The 17,513-nt window shown below is 39.2% G+C and overlaps 1 protein-coding gene across 2 annotated transcripts in view; it reads left to right on the top strand.

Moving 5' to 3' along the window:
* Positions 1 to 1,818: 1,818 nt before the first annotated feature.
* The window catches only part of LOC109039038 (synaptic vesicular amine transporter), a 29,249-nt gene continuing 13,554 nt past the window's right edge, over positions 1,819 to 17,513 (top strand). For both annotated transcript variants that reach the window (XM_019054366.2, XM_072303980.1), the window contains exons 1-5: positions 1,819 to 1,968; positions 5,205 to 5,357; positions 6,881 to 6,986; positions 7,957 to 8,135; positions 12,290 to 12,373. In XM_019054366.2, the coding sequence (XP_018909911.2) occupies positions 5,255 to 5,357; positions 6,881 to 6,986; positions 7,957 to 8,135; positions 12,290 to 12,373 (472 nt within the window). In that variant the 5' untranslated portion in view covers positions 1,819 to 1,968; positions 5,205 to 5,254. The remainder of the gene's footprint in view (positions 1,969 to 5,204; positions 5,358 to 6,880; positions 6,987 to 7,956; positions 8,136 to 12,289; positions 12,374 to 17,513) is intronic.

Genomic DNA, 17,513 nt, shown 5'->3' with positions numbered 1-17,513 from the left:
CGGCCCGCCTCTATGCGTGTAATAAAACTTAACGCCCGACTCCCGGCCCCGGGTTTGACCCTGGAGCCTGTTGAACTTCCTACTCGGGTTGATTGACTCCCCGCTTTGATGGATGGTGCGGAGGGCGGGGGAGGGAGGGGGTGGTAGTGGCTGTTTAGTGGAAGGAAACTCCATGGAGTTTTTGCTCCGGATGAATCTTCGGTGAACTTGGTTTCCGGTGCTGAGGAGATGCGAAGGAACGCCGGTAAAAAACAGTTCACGATGTGGATTTGCTCAAAATCTTGTTTTGCCACTCTGCCCTAGTAAGGAGAACGCCGTATGAACCTTCAAGCGTTGCCAAGTTGCCTTTCATAAAACGCGAATTTCCTAGAAAGCTAATGAAGATTTATCTTCCAATTTTTCAGATAGTTTCGCTCGCGATTTTACCGAAAAGTCTTGAAAATTTCAAGAGAAAATATGCATGACGCTCCTGAGAGATGAACATTTTATCGAAGGATATTTGGCAACTCTCGAATGTTCATACGGCGTTTTTCCTTAGCCCGGCAGCACTAGCCCCTTTCAAATCGGCCTGTTGCGAACTTCAGCTGGAGCAAGAAAAGACATCGACGGTGTGAGTCGGCAATCGCATATTACATCGCATATACAATCCACAGCTCACTTTAGAAACAACGTATGTGCCTTTAGCTTCCGTTTGCAGATAAGCGGTTTTAAAAATAAGTAAGATATTATAGTTGTTTATTGTAGAATGTAGAACAATTAAAGCCTGCCAACTTATATAGGCGGTGCGGTGCGACGATCAACTGTTACATAGCCACTCCTCAAAGAGATCCGGCTCGGTCCGGGGAAAACGCCTTCAATTGAGTCGAGCCGCAACCCGCACGTCCTAAGAGTACGAATAGTTATCTCGCGGGTGTAGGAGCCAGCATACACGATTTTGCGGTGCGGTGCAACTGCGATTCCGGTCGTATAAAATTGCGGAGAGGCTTATCAGCACTAACTGATTAGTCGCCTCACCCCTATTTTAAAAGAAAAACAAGCGTCCGATTTTGACATTCTTAAGTTAGCAAGCATTCATGAAATATATTTGTGAGGTGAGTCACAAAATACTGCATAGCCAAATACAAATGGGTTGCATTTTGCAAAAAGGAACCAGGAGCAATGCAATAATGCTATGATTGTGCAGCTTCTTTTGTCTCAAAAGAAAAACCTGATTATCCATAAACAGTTTCTTTTTACTCGATGAAAACTGTGAATTTCATATTTTTTCAGGATTTAAATACTTATATTGTAATGGATGAAGTTGCACAATCTTAGCAACATATATGAATATTTTTCCAATACAACTGTTTTTCTTTATGATCTCCTACCAGCGATTAGTAATGTTTAAAACAATATCGATTTGTTTCAACGCCGTTTTTTCATTAAATTATGCATTTAACGATAGAAACGGGGGGGGGGGGGGGGGGTCTGGCCAGCCTCTCGAAGTTATTTAGAGGGATCCAGGCTAGCCTTACGAATGCATTACGGGAGAGGGGAGTCAAGAATCGGAAAAAGTGCCTCACGTAATTCGTGGACGGCCCCTCACCGTTCAAAACTCAAATTCGCGCGGGTTTGAGGGCCCAGGTGTTGCGCCACCGCGAGGCTCCTTCACCGAATGCGACGACAAAGGGACCCATCCGAGTGACGCATTAAACGGGGCTAATCTTGTTACCCCAGATTCAATTTTTCAGCCGGTTTTATTGGAGCTCCTCGGGCGGAAGTAATCGGGAAATTTGAGCATGCGTCCATACCCTCACGTTGCCAAATTTCACCTGCCAGTTACACAAAATACACGATTCAAATTGTAAATACTTGGAGTTTATTGAAAACTGGCGGTGGTGGAGCGTCTGCTGAGGTCCTTTCAGACGATGGACTCCTGTCTCTCTTAGTCTGTGATAGACCTTCCTTGGATACCTCCCTGCACTACAGGTAACGCATATATTTACTTATATATTTTTATTAAACAAGGCGGTAAAATGGTGCTGGGTCCACGCCATTTTGCGGGGAAGACAAAGCCAAAAAGTTAAAAAATTTCAATTAGCATTAAAAAGTTGTTACATACAGTTTGGGCTATTTCTTAGCGTCTTTCCTTATTTGTGCTGAATAAACTCAATTTTATTTATCGTGAAGCCAACCTAGAGCGGCACATGAGACAATTTTTACTCAAAATTTATGTTTACTGTATGTATAGTAAAAATTACTCTACATTAAATGATCCTTTTCGTAGTTTTGGGGTCTTTGATCGCGTTATACGGTCTCAGATATGGATTCTCTGTCACCTGTAATTTTGATTTTAAAAATTAAAGCGGTCAGATAGCCTCTAAGGAACAATTCGATATTGATAAATCAATTAATAATATTCGAATTATGGGTTTTTTTTTGTTATTCCAAAAATCCTCGAACGTCACATCACGCTAATGTACCTTTAGGTTTTGACGCACAAAATTTTACCGAGAAGCTCTATGATATAACAAAAAAAGTACACGCCGAGTGGAATCGTAAAATATTTTATCTTCTGATTTGCATTCATTTGAGACATATTTTCGAAGTTATTTCAGATACTTTATCAGTCAAATCTTGAGTGCAAACTCTTGACGTGCCACTGACGTTCGGGATTTGTTGAAGAAAAGAAAAGAAAAGAAAAACGAAAAAAAGAAATCAAGAATTATCGAGGAATCGGTCGTTCGTGGAAGCGTTTTCAAATGTGATAAACGTCCTCACCAAACAATGCACCGTGTAAACCTCCCCCTCTCTTCATTTTATGATGTGTTTAAAACTTCTAAATGCCATATTGCTGTAAGAATCATCAAAAGAGCATGTAGTATTGAAGGTAATATGCATCACACCAACCAACAATAAAAATACATGAAATTTATTTTTCAACTCATAGGTAGTGCACTTTGATCAATATTAAAAACTCTCGAAAATTTTCCGATTTGTTTTTATATTTCGACGGTGAAACTACCAAACCACGTATCTCGGTTTGCGACGTCGCAGACTTCCTGCCATACTTTATTTTTTAAATAGAAAACTACTCAACGTCAATTTGTGAAAACTTCCGTGATTTTTCCTCTTTGTGCGGAGAAAAATCTGTGAAAATTGTAAGGAATGATACTGATTTGATCTCCTTCAAAAAAATAAAATGTGAGTGGAGAGTTTTAAACACCGCAAACGAGATACGTGGTCTGGTAGTTTCACCGTCGATTTCTCTGTGAAATAAACGAGGAGAAAATATGCTGGGCTTTTGGTCGGGGTGGAATTATTTCTCTGCATAGAGCGGAAAAGAAACCTTTTATTAAAACTTTACATTTCGCCTTCATGATGAAGTAAAATGGACATATTCATTCTAAAAGGAACTATATGCATAGGGCTTGCGTGCGACATAGTTCTTTTTAGCATAAATATGTCCAAATCAGGTCAGAAACCTGAGACAATAAGAGAACTTCGAGACATATTTCGAATCAGCCTTCAATTTTTTGCTTATGCAACAACGGCCGACAGTGGCATCCAGATGTTAACATAAATTTTGTGACCAGTGCATCGCGATATATCGCACTGAAAAAAAATAGTATGTTGTTTTAGCACCTAGGATGTCAAAATTGTGTCTGGTGATCCCAAAATGCTGCTTTTACTGCCCTCGCAGTTAACTTTACATCCTACGAATGCAAATTTAACTGCGTGGGGAATCAAGGTAGCATCTTAGGATGATGACCAAACACATTTTTGACATCCTAGGTGCCAAAACAGCATACCATTTTTTTCCGTGCGACTGATCTGCCATTTAAGCCTGTGAAAAAGGATCGCTGAACAGGCGGGTGTTGGCAACAAACTCCTCAAAAGTCGATTCTTTTCCACAACTGCTAATGAGGAAACATCGATAATCGATCATTCACGCCTCGCCACTGCTCGTGGCCATAAGCATACCTTCCTTAGTAATTATTGGTGTTTTTCGTAAATTAGAAAACTTTATTCTTCTTTCCTTTTTATTTTAATCCTGGTCCGACAATCTTTATCTCTGGAGATTGCGGAACTCGCAGTCTCTAAATCCGGAGAGTGAAAAGCATACAACCTCACCCTTACATGCCTCGTCGTAATTACGGTTCCAAGACGCGGAGCCTTGTTTTCAATGTGTAGTCGTGAAACTGTAAGAACAGAGGGGTAATTTCACATGCCTCGAGCCCCGAATAACCTCCCAAAACAGGACCCCTCTCAGCCCTTTTTCAGAGAACAGTAGCATTTAATCGATGTGAGACTCAAACGGAGCCTCTTACAATTAAAGCCTCTAATAAAGTATCTAGCGTGAGCTCAAAGCTCAATTTTGCACCGCAGCGCTACACACTTTAAGTCGTTGATAATTTAAAAGAAACTCTTTGCAACGTTAAACATGCGCGATTTCTAACATCGTATCGCCCATCAGTTTTGAGCTGCACTGGAAAAAAAAGAACCTTAAATTTGCCGCCAAGAAGTATTTCTTCTTAAATCAAGAATTTTGCTGGTTAATGTAAGCTACTTTTTTGCTTAACCCGAGCATTATTTTTCTTGAATAAAAAAAAAGTCAGCTTAAAGCAAGATATAGAAAATTCTTGGCGGCAAATTCAAGAATTATCATGCTTGATCCAAGCTACTTTTTTTCAGTGTGGAACTCAATATAATAATTGTGGATTCGCTCATTGCGGGATTTCATCTCAGTCCGATCCATTAAAATCCTGACCTCTCTAGAAAGAGGAAAAGGATTTACATTGGAATGAAGGTTCTTAAACCTAGAGTCCAGGCTCTTTAAAAATTTGACAAGAAAAAAATACTCTTGATTCAATCGGATTTTTGCTGAAATAAAAAAAAAAATCCACTTAAATTAATAGGCTTATCTCTCGATTCAAGCAAAAATCCGATTGAATGAACAATATTATTTCTTGTCAAATTTTTTAACAGTCTGGACTCAGGATCCAAGAGCCTTTTTTCCAGTATAGGGGGATTTTTCAATGTGAAGAGCATGAAAAATCCTCATTTACTAAAGGGAAATCAAAGTTCCGAAGATGAAGCCGAAAGCCATGTCACCGCGAGGCACAGCAAGCTCTGGTTGTCAGCTTTAGAATTATAGTCAGTCTTTTGTCGGAAAAAAACTGCTAGGGTACTTGAAAATAATGTCAAAGGTATTACTTTTTCAGAAGAAAAAGCCCGACAGCCTTGCCATTTGTGTCCTTCATCAAACTGAGGTATGTTTGAAGATTTGGCTGAAAGACACGGTCCATCAAAGAAAACAATAGTGTTCATTGTCTACGTATCTTTGTTCTTGGATAATACTCTCCTTACCGTAGTTGGTAAGTGATTAAGAACATTATAGGTTGTAAAATTAAAATCGCTGAAGATGAATTTGACGCTTTCATATATTTTCTTATGATTTTAATATGGATCGCATGTGTAACACAAAGGGACCAATTCGATTACGGTGTTGTAAAAATTAGCATCTTCATCTTCATAAAAAATGCATAAAATAGAAACAGGATTTCTGCCAAAATATTGTTAATATTAAAGGCAAACTGTAGTGTAAATTGTTTTTCTATGCGTGTGCATATGCTTAGCATTTTTAAAGCAAACAAGGAGTGAAAAGATTTCGTAAACATCGTAATTGAGTTTCTTCCTTTCTGTCGAATGCAAACTATTCGTAAAACAAAAAGTTAAGCATACGTTTTTCAAAGATTCTTCTCCCAAAATCTCGATTGAGGAAAATTGGGAGAAATCCTAGAAGGAATATGACTACTTTGTCATGTTATGGAAAAACGTCGTATGAACATTTGCATAGTGCCAAATTTTTCCCAATCAAACATCAATTCTTGAGAAATGTTTGTGTGGCCGTGTTCATTATTCTTCCTTTAAATTCTCAGATATTCTAAATTATCAGGTTCTCTGAAGAATTCAGGAAAAATTCAATAGTATCCCTATGTATCTCAAAGTATTCAAAAGAGAAATTTGACGACCTCTGGAGGCTCATACGGCGTCCTTCTGTAGCACGTCAATCCTGGTGTTTTGATGGAAAAATAAGTGGTGGTAAGAAACTGCCCAACTTCATAATGATTTCAAGGATTTTTTTGTGTCAAAATATTTGATGAAATTTTTTGTTTCCTGTAAAAGTTGAAAGGATAGTCATTTTAATCGATAATGAGATTCCTGAATAACTTATATCGGTTTGCGACGTCGCAAAGTTCCTGGTTTACGTTCCTTATTGTGCGAAAAACTACTCAAAGCACTTCCTTGAAAATTCCCGTGGTTTTTTTCTCTGCGTAAAGAAAAAACAGGTGAAATTTCGAGGAATAATTTTGCCTATTTCTTCGTTGGATTTTAGAAACGTGCATTTTGAAAAAAAAAAACTCCATCAAAAATCGCGGTCTGGCCATTTTGCCACGCGTAAGGATGAAATTTTCTGCCGTGCTAAGGAAGAACGCCGTATGACAATTCGAGTGTTGCCAAATTTCCTTCGATGAAATGTTTATTTTGTAGGAAAATTATGAATATGTCTACTTGAAATTTTCAGACGTCTTGGATCAAATTACGAACAAAATTATTTGCGAAATTAGTAGACAAAGATCCAAACATTTTCCTGAAAATTGGTGGTTTGTGGGGGGAAATTTGGCAACGCCTAAAGGCTCATACGGCGTTTTTCCTTAGCACAGCAGTATTTCTCAAAGACCACAGTGAATGAATGGTCTCCTTTTGTGTCAAAATATTCTGTGTCTTTTATTATTGCTGTCCATGAAGTGCACAAAAATGAGATCGAGTAAAAATTCAAGTTTCTGCGCTTAATTTGGATACCTAAATTCTCATGAAGTTCCTGTTTCTTTTGCAGTGCCTATTATTCCGGATTACTTATTTCATATCGAAAATCCATACAGCGATGTTCTTACAAACATTTCACAGACGACTACAACGAACGTCAATGAAATTGCCAAAAAGTATACCTTATTCTCCTTTTATTTTGTGTGCATGTCAGATCATTATCAAAAGTTGCAAATGACGTAACCATTACTGGTGGTATTGGTGGTTGGGCTGTAAAAAATTGCCAAAAAATTTGATGATAAGTAATAGTTTCCTTGTGTTGCAGGTAAATAGCCAAATCAGACATTTCATCAAATGCTTTGGTAGATAGCCACATTTTTTACAATTAACGAAATTTTAAACACGTTTGACACAGAGCCCATAAATGTTCAATATTTTGAAGGTAGAAATTCATCAAAGCTACACACTTTCTCGATATTTTCCACTTAAAATCGCCATTATACATTTCACAACATTTTTAAAATTCAGTTATTTACAGCATGCTGCAAATTTCGATTTGAGCGTTCGTCCAAAAGCGAGGAATCATTGAGAAGGATATTTTATGATGCTAATTTCTACAGAGAAATCCATCGTACAAAAGCTAGTAATTATATTATTCAAACATTGGAAAATAATCATACTTTAAAATTCAAGTCAGAATATTTGACTATTTGCCTCTAGGCATTTGACCAACTGCCTCATTTGACTAACTGCCTGTAACACAGCACATATCGATTTAAATGAAATAATACGACTCCAAGATTTTTTCCACGTACTTTCACAATCAGTGAATAATACAGTAAAATATATAAAAAGAGTCCAACAAATATTTTAAATTAAACACTAAAAAACAACATATAGATAAGAATTCGATTATTTTCATTTTGTTTTATTTAGTTTTTTAAACTGTTTTTTGTAATCAGCCTTTTCTCAATGGATTATTGTACCATTTTGCTATCGAAAAAGCGCTGGGATGCTATACAGGTACTGCATTCGTAGTTTTTGAGCCAGCTTTTTTTTTTTTGTGTGTAAATCCGTTTATTTTGATTCTTAATAACATCAATGATTCTCCCTGAATTACACGATGCGATAATTTTGTCTGCTCAGAGCATTGGTGGAGATGGAAAAGGACCTAAGGGCGGAAAATGGTCAAGTCGGTCTGCTTTTATCTTCGAAAGCCCTCTTACAGCTCATCATGAACCCAATAGTTGGAGTTTTATCACCGCGGCTGGGAGTGCATCTGTCTCTTTTCATAGGCTCGGTCAGTCTCTTGGTCGCAGCTCTGAGTAAGTCATACACTAATTTAGTGCTTTTAGAAGTGGCAAAACTATACACACCATTACTGCCGTGCTAAGGAGGAACGCCGTAAGAAAATTTGAGCGTTGCCAAATTTCCTTCGATAAAATGTTTATTTTTGCGGAACGTTCTGATAATTTTTCCTTGAAATTTTCAGGCGCTTCAGGTGAAGCTGCGAACAAAATTATCTGAAAAATTGGAACGAAAATATTTATAAGTTTAACAGGAAATTCGTGTTACATCAAAGGAATTTTGGCAGCGCCTGAAGGCTCATACAGCACGGCAGATTAGCGAATGCAACGTGAGCAATCGGGTCGGTAATACCGTCTTGATCCAACTATTCCTCTTCCATGAACAACCGTGGTGCGTGATGCATACCAAAAAGTTGAAGGCGCTCCGGTTATTCTAGTCTGGAGCATAAAAAGTAATACGTAGGAGCGCTCCACGCGCTGTTATGAAGAGAATAGTAGTTGCTTTTACTCCTCTCTCCTGCTCGAAGTTCTTGCTAGTGTAGTGTATTTTACTCCAACCTGTAGTCGTATTGACTTTTCTTTCTTAAACTGCCGAATTTAACTCCTGGTAAATGGCTTATTTTTACTGCACGTAGTTTACACACTGTAAAGAATGGGCAATTTATTTGTAAATAAATTCGGCAGTGAAAAGAAAGAAAAGTGCAAACAACTACATGCTGGAGTGAAATACACTGCATTAGGAAGATATTTAAACGGATGAAAGGAGTGGAAGCGACTACTCTTCTCTTCATATCGGCGTGTCGAGCACTACTGCTTTCACTTCTCGTGATCTAGAGTAACCTGAGCGCCTTCAATTTATGGGTATGCAACACGGATGCCCATAGAGCACGATAGTTGAATCAATGCGTTATATTGATAAACCACGCGAACAAGGTGCGGATCTAAGCATTTTGATATAATTCTTATCAACTACACACTACCGTGCTAAGTAAAAACACCGTGTTAGTCATCAGGCGTTGCCAAATTTCTTTCGAAAAAACACGAATTTGCAGAAAAATTTGTGAATATTTCTCCTCCGATTTTTCACTGGCTTTCGTTCGTAATTTAATGCAAAAAGTCTGGAAATTTCAAGGAACAGTTTTCATAACTTTCCTCAAAAATAAATCTTTTCAAATAAAAAATTTGGCAGGATTCGAATACTTATGCGACGTTTTTACTTAGCACGGCAGAACAGCCTATAGTATACTGAAAAAAAAGATTGGTAGAATTTACAATTCCCTCACGCTGTATTTCACACAACGTGAAGGAATGGCAAATTCTACCAATCTTCAAGTCGATTCTGCCAGAGAAATGATTACTAGTACCAGTACATAGTAACGTTTACCTTTCTTCTGGCAGAATTGACTCTGAATTGACGCTGTGTGAAGTACAGCGTGAAGGAATGGTAAATTCTACAAATCTTTTTTTTTCAGTGTAACTAAAAGCAACGAAGCAACGTGCCCAAGCCGCCGAACTACGTGCAGCAACGTGCAAAAAGTCCCAGAAATAACGTTTATTCGGAGCCTCGGAATACCATTACGGATCGGTCGACGGCGATGCCAGATCCCGTCCAAAATACCCATTTTATCAGAGTCGAACTGGACGACGACGAGGCATTAAACTCTGGCAACCCTGCATTCGATTTTCAGTGAAGGGCTCTTAGACCCTCTCCTCCTCCCCCTCCGCGCCAACGAGCTTCAATGGTGCGACGCGTCAAGCGCTCTTAATGACAGCTGAATTTGCGCGACGTGCGATTTTTTGTTGTGAAGCGCGCATCGTTTTGATCATTCGCGCCGTGGGTGCCAAATTGTGCTGAAAAATCAACATTTTTGCCATTGCGTCTGAAAGGAATAATGCGAATTATCAGCGAACTCTGGCAACTATGACTCGTGCCCGGAAAAAAATAATAATGGAGTGACCCGAGAGGAGGTGGGGGGTTTATACCCTCTCTTATGGCCCCCTTTCCACGTTTCGTGCAGCAAATACTGCCGTGCTAAGGAAAAACGCCGTATGAACCTTCAGGCGTTGCTAAGTTTCCTTTGAAAAATTACTAGTTTTCAAGATCATTTGTAAATATTTTTCCTCCGATTTCTCAGGTAATTTAGTTTGCAATTTGATCTAAAAAGTCTGAAAATTTCAAGGGAAAATATTAATAACTTTCTTCAAAAATGGATATTTTCCGAGACGAAATTTGGCAACTCTCGAATGTTCATACTGCGTTCTTCCTTAGTACGGCAGAATATGGGTGGGGGCGAGCGTGCCCTCCGAGAGACAGATCCGATTTACTCCGAAAAAGAGTAAATAAAAACACTCCGTCCATCCACTGATCTGTGCGGCAGTGCCGCAGCGCATTCGCCCAGGGTTGAATGTCTTGCTTATCATTAAAATGAATTTTGGTGACATGAACAAGATGTGCCTTTAAAAGGCGCCCCTACACAGCATATAAGGTGATACGAGATGCAACCATCAATACACGATTGCGTGACTAGCAAAGTAGCCCGCTATCGTAATTTCTAATTGATACAAGAAAGTGATGAATACAATCTTCGTAAATATGTATTATGAATGTTGGAGTGAATGAGTGTTGAATGAATTGAGAAAAATGGATACAGCTCATTGTAGTGAAAGTTAAGAGAGAGATAGCTTATGATACTTCTCTCTTACCCATTGAGTCAATGAATGACATCCGCTTTCCTAATTTTTAGTAGAAAATTGCAATAAATATTCACCAATTTAATTTCTTGCCACTCTGCACTCAGCATTAACAGAGCCGGATTTACGTACTTGCCACCCATGGGCCGCATGTATTTTTCCGTCCCCTTCTCATTCGCTTTGATTCATCAATAAAAACCATCAAGTGAACGTGCCGGAGGGGGAGGGGTGCATAAGGCGTGTTTACTCGTGTTGGACACATTTTTTGCGAAAGCCCTGTCAACACTATAAGCAAAAGTTCACGGAGCTTTGAGCGAAAGTTAAGTTCCGTAAACCTATCTCTGTGTGGACAAGGTCTTCAATTTGCAAGAGATGAACGAAAAAATTTTGAAAGAACAAACATAAAAAATGTTGTTTAAGAATTTTAACTTCCGCCCCCGCGTGCGCCGCCCTGCCGCATTGTGTTTGGCGCAATGCATGAGGTATTCATGCAGTCTTGTAGGCGCTACGCGCTTCACGCCGACCGCTGCTGAACGCAATGTTTTTGACGCTATGCGTGAAGTATTCATGCAGTCTTGTAGGCGCTGATATGTGTTACATGCCGACCGCTGCGCCGAGGGCTTTTCATCTTCATCTCAAGTCCTCGTTATCATTGCTCTCTGCGCCGCGCCGCTCCAGGCCAAATTTCGTGTTTGGTTCCTCTCTTAACTCGACTTATTAAAGGCGCTGTCTCTTGTATCACCGATAGACAACAAAATTAGAAATTACTACACTCTCATGAAATTAGAAATTTTGTCGCCTTCTCTAGTTCGTAATTTTTTTTCTGAATCCGATTTTTTCAACCTACATTTAAAAAAATTGCAAAATTTGCCGCCTTCTAGAGCCGCCATTGGTCGTGGCCCATATGGCCACCTCCTAAATCCGGCCTTGAGCATTCATATTACTGCATACTATGAATTAAGTTCTTTAATAAATTTGTAGGTTACGATAGTTATTGCCTCTCATTGAAGACACAAACTGTGTAGCAATGTATCGTAAGGGCAGAACGCGTCTCCAACTCCCTTTAATTCACCTCAAGGTTATGTAGTTTGTTCATTTTTCCGGTTATGTTGAATTATTACCTATCGTTGATTTTTCTTTCCGGTGTTGTATTGGTGGGGAACACCGGAAAAAAAGAAGAAAAAAAAATCAACAAAAGGTAATAATTACCTCAAGGGGCTAGAAAAACTGGTTTCACTTATTGAAATATTTGAAAACGGTTGGATCCATATCGCCTTGAAGTACATTTCAGCTGCTTATTCCCAAAAATCTCTTTTATGGAACTTGAATTAAATCTGAATTTGTCCAAATGTAAATATCAATAGTTATACCCAGTCAACTGCAGGTACGTTTTTATTCAAAACTCAAGATTTAAACATGTTGCATTTTTTTCTTAGTGTTCGAACATTATATCACGTGATTTACTGTCGATTGTTTTTCAGTATTTGCTTTGGGCGAAAGCTTTATCGAACTACTGATCGGTCGTAGCCTACAAGGAATAGCGTCCGCGTGTATCGGTGTAGCAGGTACGAAACATTTAGTCACATTTTTAAGCCCCTTGCATGCGCATGACACCACTCATTTCAATTACGTCTCAAGATCACTGTCAACCCATTTATGTAATAAAAAAACACTAGATAAATTGAAATTTTTTAGATGCATTCAATTTCTGCATTACTGCAATATCTTTATCAATGGTTGCTGTTATCAGTATGTATTCGTATCATCCATGTATGGATATCCAGTTCATTTTTTGTCGTATTTCGAAAACGGCATATCTGCTCTAATGGTGTGCTCATGGTGGTTTTTGATTTACTTTTTCCTGATAAGTTCATTCATTTGACCGTATCACTTATACGTGACAGGCAGCTATGTCCTGGAATTAGACTCCTGGATCCGAATTGAAGTTTACAATGTGAACGAGTCGTTGGTCTGATTTATTCACGATGTTCTGACATTTGAAATGCCACAGTAAATTTTAGCTTTGAAAAACGATCTCTATCAAACCACCTTGTGCAGAAGGTTTAGTTGTAGATGAAAGACGGAATGCTGATAGCAAGAGAGATTTTTCTCTCTCTCGGTCTTTTTGCGGAAGATTTATTCTCCTTAATCTTAGTAGGTAGGCAATGCGTAGGCCAAGAAGTTGAACGAGTGGTTTCACAGATCGCGGCACCTCAAAGGCTTGTCGGGTGAATTTTTCATGAGCCCGGATGATGCATCTTTCAACCTGCAAAATGATTAAAGTCTCAGGGTTATTCTCTCTTGAAATTATAAAATAAGACATTTTCAGGTAGAGAAAAGCAAAAAAAACAAATGTCATTTGAAAAAATAGTCTAAACAATACATCGAATTTTTGGAGTTTTCGCATTAATGATCTACTTGTCAAAAAGCTCCTTTTTTGATGAAATATCCTTACGAAACGGCATTTGCACATTTTCCATAAGATATTCAGTGTTTTTAATCTACTTTAGTAATGTATGGTAGCCTGAAGATCAGTTAAATAGGTTGAATGAAGATCCTGTTGAAGTTTTTATTAATTTTGTATTATTTTTAAATAACGGTTAATTCACTTTTCAAGAGTACAGTGATTGGAATAACCTCGGTGCTAATTTTCTTGACTGAATACCACGAAAACTGGGCAAACATTTGAAAGCGCCGTTACACGTCCGCAAAAGTAACTGATAAGCACACTCGAAGAACGGATATGTCATCCACCAGTACATTCAATATTTTTCTATCCTACGGGAAGATCTTATTGTGTAAGGAAAATGCTACAAAAATTGTTTTGAGATCCCAAAAATCGAGAATTTCTGTTTTCTCGTGGTGCCTGGAGGAAAGTTAAGTGCAGACGGCCTTAAGGCCAGCTCGCATGTAGGTAAAAAAACAGGAAAAACGGATATATCCTGTTTTTTCTGAACGAATAATATACAAACATATTGACATATTTGTCGGCAGTTAATCTCAGTAATTTTCGTTCGTGCACATCATGTTCCACATAAAACTTGCGAGAGAAATTGTTCATCAGAATGCCTAAATCCGTACCTTGTTCATTGGTTCATTAAAGAGGGTCGGGCACCATTGTTTATCAGAGCAATAAAATAAGTTTCAAAAACTGAAACTCGCAAAAAACGCACGTTTTCGGAATTCCGGGGGCAATCGAAGACCTAGCATTCAAACTTTGGCGAGATTTCATTTTTTTCCCGTCCCGATGAAAACACGCATCCCAGACTTTCATAAACGAATTTACACCGTGAAACAGCCCGCTCAGATGGATTCCGCAGGGGACAACCCCCCCCCCCCTTCCACCTCCCCCCCTCCCCCTTCTCTCTGCCTCACTCCCTCAACAATGTGATGAAAGTTGGGCTCTCCAACTTTCGCGTCGAATAACACGGTCATCGAACGAGGATGGAAAGTCCCCTGTCTCGCCTGTCGTGTTATAGAAGAGAACATTAGCTCTGTTCAGACGTGAGCCTTGAAGTACATAAAAGCACGGGTTACTCGCGGCTCACGTGAGAATGGAGTTGCGACTTTCCTCCGTAGCACGGTGGTCTCGTAGGTCAACTTGGGAAAGGCGCTTTTTGCTCGAGTTCGTCGCCGCGGGCAGCTGAAGCCACGTTTCCACAGGCACACTGAAAAAACATTCTCCGCGTTTTTACCAAGGTCCGATGGTACCTTTACCATCTCTTTTTTTTACCAATTATTGGTAATTTTACCAAGACAGACCGGTAAATTCACCTAAAAACCGATATTTTTACTGTTTTTTTTTCAGGTAAGAAAACCACTTTTATTGGTAATCAATTCCCGGTAACTTTGCCATTTTATCTCGGTAATTCTACCACAGTCGATAAAAAAATATTGGCGTTTAAAACCAAGGTTCAGTAAAATTACCGAGAAAGTTCAATAATTTTACCAAGCTTTCTCGGTAAAATTACCAATTCCATGAATGGTAATTTTACCAAGAAAAAACTGGGATCAAATAGAACCCTGAATTCTTGGTAATTTTACCCTTTTCTTAGTAAATACACCGAGATTTTTTTTTTCAGTGGAGGGCGCGATACCAAGTTGACCGCGCCGCGCGACATGATGAAGTGATTTTGGTCTGTCTGTCACCGCAGACGTCAGCGATACGAGTTGTCATTTCAATGCCAACACTATTATACCGTGTTAGGGGCCGTTCAATTATTACGTGACGCAAAAATTACGTTCCTTTGTCCGAGAAAAGACGATTTTGCGCTTTTCGATATTTCAATTAATCTACCTTTTAAACCTCTGTAAAAGAATCGATGAACAAGGTGTTTGCAACGAACACCTTTATAATCGATTCTTTATCATAGCTTCAAATGAGGAAATATCGATAATCGATCATTCACATTGACTCACGGCTCTCTTCGCTATCATGGCAGAGCATTCCTTTTTCAAAATAAACGGGAAGTTTAAAATGATGAATAATAAAATGATAGCGCGCGGCCGAATTCACGTCCCGCGCTGTCTGTGGAACCGAGGCCTGACCGAAGTTAAATTAATCCTCGGAGCGCTAATTCCGCCAGGTACCCGCGGTTAATTTCCCGCGTAAAATGCGCAGAAGCTTCACTGCTGTATGAAAGTTCAGTCTACAGGATTGGTGGGTGAAACTGTCGGAAAACGGGAGGATGAAACAATGAAATAAACGTTTTTTTTTTTTTTTTTTAAGTTCATGATGTCAATGTAGCAGGCTCACCGAAATAGTATGGTGAACGAATCTAGGTAGTTATTTGAATGAAGATTATCAAAATTCTGGTCGCATTTACTATATTTAGACGTATTTCTGCCAAACGGAACCATCAGCATTATGACGTGAGCCCTGTTATGCATATATTCTTATGGGTCTCATGGCTCATGTCTTAATGCACGTAGTTCCGTTTGACAGAGGTAAGTCCATTTACGCATGATCAGCGAGTTGATTTTTTAATTTGATGGACAAAGCGATAGAAAAAGAAGATGATGGGAAAATGGAACCAACCTTTTCGTTGAAAGGGGTAGTTGTTACAGAGTGAGGGGGAAAATATATAATGGATCAAGTATAGGATCTCTCGTGAACTGCCGTTGCTGTCTATAGATTACCTCCTTTGTCTATCACAACCAGCTGCTTCCACCAAGAGAATCACTTCATTTTCTCCTCGGGTTTTTTTTCTAAAGCTTTGTCTATCACTTTCAATAATCAGTTCGTAGTGGTAAATCTTAGCGGGTCTTTTATCATCCCCACTTAAAAGTCTACCTGGGTTATAGATGTCGTAAACCGGTCGTCATATTTACCATACTTTTACATAATTTTTCTCCGAGAAAAATTTCCGTCGAAATCTCAAAATCCGATCTTCGACTCAACTGAAATTTTTGCCTCCGTGGACAAAAAGGTGCCTCAATTTCTACATCTTAAATAGTCAGTTTTTAGATTTTATGGATGTTTTTGCTCGGAGTTACGCAGAAATGACCTTCCTAACCTACGATATACAGGTACCTCTTCCACCGCAAGGTTTACTCTGAAAGAAATACATTGTTACCATTACCAGGATATTTGTCATATTTCATCCACAAAGGTCCTCATAATGCACACTAGACTGTATTTAAGAGGACTCGAGTCTTGTCAACATTACAAGAATTATCTGTCTCTGAAAAAAAGACTCTTACTTCCATGGCACGACAGCCTAGTATACGGTCAAGGAGAAAGAGTTTCGCGGATAAAATATGACAAGGTAACGGTGACAAGGTAGTTTTTTCAATGTGTTTTGCCTGAATCCATGAAAAATAAGGCGAAGAGTAAGATAGACGATGTGATCTGGTAAGCGCGCGAATAGTGAATGATTGAACTGGACGGTGTACCCTGGGGTTAGCCCATTCTCATCCCGTCAGCTATCTTCCCCGCTTTGCGCTTCACAGAGCTCTCCGCGCAGATAAGTGAGATCATTTTTTAAAGCGACCTCCTCGTCGGGTCAAAGGTACGACGCCGCAAAATAAATGCATCATTTTGATTGAATGCGTCATAAATCATGGACCTCGCCAGAGATGACCCATGCTGTCGAGCTAAGGAAAAACGCCGTATGAACATTCGAGAGTTGCCAAATTCCCTCTCATAAACTGTTAATTTTCGCCGAAAAATGAGCAGTTTTCTCCTTGATATTTTCAGGGACTTCAGGAAAAATTGTGAACAAAATTATCCGAAGAATTGGAAGAAAAATATTCATAAGTTCATGAGGTGATTCGTGTTTTATCTAATGACATTTGGCAACGCCTAAAGGCTCATACGGCGTTTTTCCTTAGCATGGCAGCATGGAAACGCTCGCTGCGAGCACACGGGGGACCAAGTTTTCTCATGTCCTCGGTTTGAGTTAAGCCAAAATACGTATCCACGAATCGGTGTAAGCTCTGAACCATGTATTCTTACATCATAATCGGGGCTCAAACTGGAAGGCTCACAACAGCCATCGCTTTAGACTTTAAGAATTGGCAGCGTTGGGCAAAATGGGTCTGTCGCAAATTGCTGGGGAGAAGAGAAGAAATGGAAAAAAATGGAATGGAAATGGTTTCTTGTAGAAAATTGTTCGAAACTCAAGATGAAAATATCGGAGAAATTTTAAATACACTCCTGACTCCACAATATGCGCTACGTATTTTATCAAATGCGTAGGTAGA

Source organism: Bemisia tabaci, chromosome 9 (genome assembly GCF_918797505.1).
Source record: "Bemisia tabaci chromosome 9, PGI_BMITA_v3".
NCBI classification, from domain to species: Eukaryota; Metazoa; Arthropoda; class Insecta; order Hemiptera; family Aleyrodidae; genus Bemisia; species Bemisia tabaci.
This window is presented reverse-complemented; position numbering and strand designations above follow the sequence as displayed.